The 6,654-nt window shown below is 39.5% G+C and overlaps 1 protein-coding gene across 2 annotated transcripts in view; it reads left to right on the top strand.

Annotated features, from left to right (window-relative positions):
• plekho2 (pleckstrin homology domain containing, family O member 2) overlaps nucleotides 1-4,180 on the top strand; it is a 19,994-nt gene extending 15,814 nt beyond the window's left edge. For both annotated transcript variants that reach the window (XM_020613714.1, XM_020613715.1), the window contains exons 6-7: nucleotides 1,338-1,625; nucleotides 1,724-4,180. In XM_020613714.1, coding sequence (XP_020469370.1) covers nucleotides 1,338-1,625; nucleotides 1,724-3,007 — 1,572 coding nt within the window. In that variant the 3' untranslated portion in view covers nucleotides 3,008-4,180. The remainder of the gene's footprint in view (nucleotides 1-1,337; nucleotides 1,626-1,723) is intronic.
• Nucleotides 4,181-6,654: the final 2,474 nt, after the last annotated feature.

Below are 6,654 nucleotides of genomic sequence, written 5' to 3'. Positions count from 1 at the left end.
AATATAGTGAGCAACCTAATCAAGTGCAGCTGGTGATAAGGGAGTGAGGAACAGGTGAACGTGATTAGTGTTAATGGGCAAGAGACAGTAGGAAAGGTGAGGGAGGCCAGAGCGGCCGAGCAAACCTGACAGTATTTTAGTAAAATATCTTTCTGTTCTAATCTGATTTTGTTTTAATTTGTTGTCTCTACAAACTGTACACTTCCGTGTTTACCAGTTTTTGTCTTGATCAGTTCTGGATAATGTGCATTTCCACATCATTATTCCTCTTACCATAACATAAACATTACTGATATTCAATCACTAAGTCAGTGAGTGCTGTGACAGTGCTGCCATGTTCCCATTCCATTCCACCATTATTATTTTTATAATAGCACAAAATTTGGCATCTGCCTACTTTCATATGGATTGTTCTATAAACAGGATTTCATCGCATTGTGCAGCTGAATGAGGAGATTTCTGTTATTAGTTTGGGTATTCTAGCACATTTTAGTGATCTTATATTCATTTTTAATGAGCATAATTTTACAATGGAAGTCTATTTGCCCTATTCCAATATCCCATAATACCTTGCACTCAGACAGGTTCCAGTGTAGAGTATAGCAGACATCTATGAGGAAAATAGCAAAACCAGATAATAATATAATAACATAGTGCAGGGGATGGAGTGCTGCAGAACCTGCCTGAAAATGATCAGGTTTTCATAGATTCATTTGTATCAAAGTAATTAAGTGATAGTTGTCAGTATATCAAATAATGCATAGCAAAAGCAAAAGTGAACTGTTAATAACTAATTCAGCATACTTAGTGTTCCAAAACATAAACAAATATAAAGTTGCTGCCTTCAGTGTAACTCACTGTAGGCCTATACATGTACAGAGCAGAGAGAAAAGAGAAACAAGAGAAAATTACTAGAAAAAGATCTCGTAATTGTGAGATCTTTTTTCATAATTATGAGATCCCAATGTTGTAATTATGAGATAGTAAGTCATAATTACGAGATAACATCGTCCAATTTTTCTTTCTATGGTGAATGTGATGCGCCTCCTTACAAATGGATGTGAAATATTTGTGCATTAAATGTTGACTTTTGTCAACATTAGCTTAACAATGAATGACAAAAACATAGAGGTGAGTGGAATTATTTGCAGAATAAAAACAGTATTTTAGCTAGAAAGAGAAACCCTAAGCAGCAGGGAGATGAGTCACCCCCCACCCCCACCCCCAGACACTTTGGCTTTAATTAGCAGCACTTATCTTTGTATAGCATATTTAGGATACATCAACTTTTAAATGTAAAAATCTCTTGTCTGCATGGTATGTTTTCTGCCCTCTAGGTAGCTGATGTGTCGTCTGATGGTATCCTGCGTTTGGATCTTGATCTTGAGGATGCTGTAATGCCTAATGGGACCCATCATGCCAATGTTGATGGTAGTGAGACCCCCAAAGAGGCCATCAAAGCTACAGAGAAAAACTTGGGGACAAATGCTGAATGGGAGGTGCAGACTGGGCCAGAGGTCAGTCCCCAGAAAAAGGTCAAACCTCCCATGCCCCCTACCAAAGAGACTAAACCCAGTTTAGAATCTGAGGAAGAACTCGATAAGCCTGATGGCCTTGAGAAAAAGGTCTGTATAATAACCCTTGTCATGCAATGCAGATATACTTATGTATGTCTTTCTATTTGGATAACATGATCTATAAAGTGTGATTTAATGTTTCTAAGGTCCTTAAGCCACCAATGCCTCCGTGTAAAGAAGCCAAGCCCTGTATTTCACCTGCTGAAGAAAGTACAGGGGAGGCTAAAGCTGACATGTCTGAAAAGTGTCCTGATACTAGAAAAAAGGCCGATCCACCACCTACTCCTCCCAACAAACCCAGTTCCAGCAGCCCAATTATTAACCTTGCAGAGACCAACTCCCACCCTCCTGCCACCCCATCCAAAGAGAAGAAACCCTCTACTACTGCTATGGATCCAACCCAAGAGGATGAAGGCACAGGTGATGAGAATAAGGAGAAGGAAGAAGACAGCGGGGAGCAGACCAAAGGAACGGCTGTAGAAACAGATGAAGCAGACCAGATGATTTCTAAAGAAGCTCTGTCTAGTGTCAGTGGTGATAAGAATCACTGTGCAAAAGGGCAGGATTCAGAAGAAGAGTCAAGAGAGACTATACGCAGTGGCATAAACAAGGCATCCGACAAGGAGCCACAAATACTTGTTCAGCCTGACATGCAACACATGAGAGACATGACACAAGATAACCCAACTATAAGTCAGCCTGATAAGGGAGAGGACCCTGCTGCATCACTGCAAACAGCCTCAGATACTTCAGCCAGTTCTTTTCAAGTGGAAGAACTGCTCCCCAGCTGTGAAGTCCCCTCAGTAGGTGCCTCTTTGAACGACCCACTCAGTGACAGCCTTAGTCTGAGTCCACTGCTTTGTCACTTGCATGGAGAGAAAGAAAAGAAGGCAGAGGAGAAATCTGTAGACAGCGGTCAGCAATCAGATGATGACAGCGAAGGCTCTGGGAGTGAACACACAGTGGCAACTTCCACAGCTGAGGACAACATTCAGAACTCTGTCAGTTTAAGGCAGAAACAGGCTGAAACCAAACATCAGGTTAACCCAAAGGGATTTCCCTTTCAGCGCTCGGTGCCCGCTGTTCCTGCCAAACCCCACATTAAGGCAAAGTCAGCCTCCATTGGAGATCTGCTGTCAGACTCCCCGGCCTATATTCAGGTGAGACAGAATCCCAGATCTGTGTCTGTTAGTGACAGGTCCCCGGTAGATAATGTAATGAAGCTAGAGACTGAAGTGGCTCTGGAGATGGAAAAGACAAGTGACCTACTGAGCAGACTGTCCCAGTCCCACACGGGAGGTGACAGGGAAGGCATGCCAGAGGATCTGCTGGTCAGGGCAATGGAGAAGCTGAAGAAGGCTGACCGTGTGCTCAGGGAGGTCAAGAAACTTACAATGACAAAGACCTCAAGCAACAGGAAGAGCTGGTGAATGTCAGTCAGCAGATTGATTTGGAATTGACCATTCGCTAAACCACTCACCCAGACAGTGATTGTCCAGTCATAGCTTAGCAATCTTATTAAGTTGCAGCAGACCTGTCAAGCTTAGGATTTCTCCACTTACAATCTGGCAAAGAAAACCCCTTTGGATGGTGTCTTATTTTAGAAGAAGAATTTTCAGTCTTGTGGAGCTGACATTAGCCTGACAGTGGTGATTCCAATGGTCTTTTTCTGTCTGAAATCAAACACCTACAAGTTCAACATTACTCAGATGTTTGAGAGGTATGTTTTACACCATTACCATTCTGAACTGCAAGACTGGAAAGCCTGAGAGGTGTAGCAACACTGGAGGGGTCAGGGCTTAACAAATGGTCAATAGATGGGCTTGGGCAGGCAGTCTCCATTTTTTATGGTTATGCAGTATCTGTTCGCTCATAATTAACTAAGTGCAATTATTTCTAGCTTAACTTTCTCTGTAGCTGAAAGTAATGCTTAATGTTCTACTGTTTACTGTTTATGTTTTGTTCTGTATGAAATATCTGACATTTTCAAGAACAATTACTTGAAGACTAATTTGAGAATAATACAATGACAAAGCAGTACTGCTGATACAGTGGGAATGTGCAAAAAATGTACTAAAAAGTGTTAACAACAAATGACATGTTTTAATAACTGGATTCAAGAGACTAGTATGTTTTTGCTGGCACATTAAAAGATGAATGAATTTGTAGGCTACTGTACATATAGTATTTTTGACTTTTTACCACAATATACATTATGCTGTTTATTGTTAATGAGGAAAGTTCCAACTGTTTTTAATCAGAGTAATCATGTGATTGCAGTGTTTTTATGAAAGAAGAACTGCTATTCCACATAGAACAATTATTTTTTTAACAATTATTATTATTTTTAACTGATATTGTCTACAGAAACGCAGCTTGTAGTAGCTAATTCGCTTTAGGAGGGGGATATGTGCTCATCAGTGTAATCCTCGCAAATTAAATAATGAACTCTGAACTCTGCAGAATTTCCCCCCTTTTTTGTCAGATGCTTTGTTAAAAGATGTGATGGTAGTTTTAAATACTTTTTAAACATGTGAAGCAAAAATATTTTCTAACATCAGATATAATTTTGTAGGCTACTTTGCTACTGCCCAAATAAAATGGAAGCTGTTTGTTTTGTGTCTTTGTCTTTTTAAAGAATCTCAAAGATGTATTTATTATTAATGTTATGTTATTATTAAAGTCTACTCCATTTTATATTATTCTGTATTGATGGCTTACTGCCGGGGTGGTATTAGGATTTTCATTATGTTTTACTGCAAGATATTTTTTTCAAACCTCAAAAAATCTGCCAACTTGATTTTAGTAGCATGCCCACTTATTAGTAATGTTTATTTCTTTTATATGATTTTAGTGCTAACAGTACCAGACGTTTAGCTGAAAAAATTGTAACTTTTCATGTTTTTAGATTTTGTAGACAAGCAATTCATTTAACATAACAGAATAAGTGATAATACAAACTGCTGCATTCCACTTCTCAGAAGTAATGCAGTTAAACTAATCATAAAGCAAGTTTCACTTGAGATGAAACTATGAAGTAAATAAGGTCTGTGCATGACTAGTTTGTTGATTCTGGTTAAGCAAAAATAATGGGTCACTTATCAAATATTGAGCCACAAAAAATCCAAATGAGGTATCAATATAATAAAAATGTCCACATACACCAGCAGAAGAAAAGTGGTACACATGACCATTGTTGTGTTCTACTTTGCTGTAATTCAAGCCAATACAACTCTGTATTGATCTTTCACCAGCCCCGTCATGAGTGGTTAAACAAAAAAAGATAGGATTGTTTCTCTGTGGCAAGCCATTCAAGGGTATGCAGCAGACATTTTTCTACTGATCAAATTCTCAGAACATCACAAGGAGGAAGAAAACTATTTGTCAGGGCAGTCCCCTCTCTGTTTCAGTGGAATCACTTCACAAAACCACAGACCAGAGCCAGAGTGTGGGAGTGCTGGCCACACCCCAGCACATTGGAACCCAGTGAGCACCCCACATAACCTCCCTTCCTATTATTATTTTGTTTAATAGCAGTTGGCAAACAACTTTAAGTGCATTACCACCACCTTCTAGACTGGAGTGTGGATCAGAACAGCCCCTACCTCCTACTACTATAATAAAATTATCTCACTCAGTTTATGCTATAATATTTACTTTGTCACATTCCTCTAAGAACCTAAAGTTTGCTCTGTACCCTACATCCCCTGTGCCATTTTGTAACATCTCATTAAAATGAAATCTCATGCCATTACTTTGAAGTGTATTTTGAAACAATGCCCTGTCCTGCCTGAACCTTGGACAACTCAAAAAAAAAACGTGCTCCACTGGTTCTTGTACCCTACAAAGCTTACATTCACCAGTATTATGTTTCTTCAGCAACTTCAGTGTACTATTCAAAAGGGCGTACCACTTGCAAGCAATGGCATGCCCTTTGTGAAAAGGTACCTGCCATTATATATGCCTTTAGATCCGAAGTGGAAAGCAGCATGTCAGATTGATGGGTTACTGGCATTTACTGTATACAGCAGGTACAATTAAGATAGTCTTAACCATATTAGTGCAAGCCAATGATCACACTGAAGAAATAGGCTATGGTGCCAGGTCAATGACTTTAGTCTTTGGCACTGAAAAATAAATCTTGGCATTGAAACCAAAACCATAACTGGAAAAAAAAAGGAACTGAAAAAGCAAATCTTTGGCACTGAAGCATTTGTATAAAAAAAACTCATTGGCATCAAAAAAGTATTAATACTCTTCAGATCTTTTGTTAACTTAAGTTTTTTCGATGCCAAAGTTTTTTCTTTCAGTTTCACTTCTCTGTCACTGTTTTGCTGTGGAGGGGTGGGGCTAAGGAGAGTGTGATTTGCATACTCTGGTTGAGATCCATGAGGAGAGGACGGCCCTCTCCCCTGAGCTGCTGTCTGCATCGAGGCTTCTGTCTGCTGAGCATCGGCGCATAGTTACTGCAGCGGCTTCCCCCAGTTCAGCTGGAGCTCTGAAACTGCTGTGTGTTTCTCTCTGCTGGTGTCTTTACTCACAGAACTGAGTTACGCTAAAGCTCACTTTTAACTTATGTTAGGCAGGCGTGAGATCTGCTGCAAGTGCTCATGTTAGCTACAGGTAGGCTATATCTAATAAAGCTAATGTTAGCTGTACCTAACATCAGCAGTGCACACCAAGACAGTATAAATGTTTCAGCGCCAATGTCTGCTTTTTTTCACTTACTTTTTTTTTCATTTATGGTTTTGTGTTCAAGGCTTGCTTTCCCATTTGGAGTCAGGTAAGGAGTCAAAAGCAAAGTTAAGTTAAAGTTAAGAAAATCTTAACATAAAAAAGTTACATGAAGGGAACAAAGTATTAAAACACAATAGACAAAAATAGGTTAATAGTATTTCCCACAGTGAACTTCAAACATCACACTTAGTAATTCACATGGTGGAGCTGGATATGTCATTACGCTTGTTGAGGTAGTGAGGGGTTATAACATACTAAAACACAGTTTATATTCAGGCCTGTTTCCATTGCTTGGTAGAGAATGTCCTGCTATTATTCAGGTCCCCCAGGAGAACACTGT

This window comes from Monopterus albus, unplaced genomic scaffold, assembly GCF_001952655.1.
Source record: "Monopterus albus unplaced genomic scaffold, M_albus_1.0 scaffold137.1, whole genome shotgun sequence".
In the NCBI taxonomy this organism is placed as follows: domain Eukaryota; kingdom Metazoa; phylum Chordata; class Actinopteri; order Synbranchiformes; family Synbranchidae; genus Monopterus; species Monopterus albus.
The sequence above is the reverse complement of the archived record's forward strand: the minus strand, read 5'-3'. Positions and strand labels throughout refer to the sequence as shown.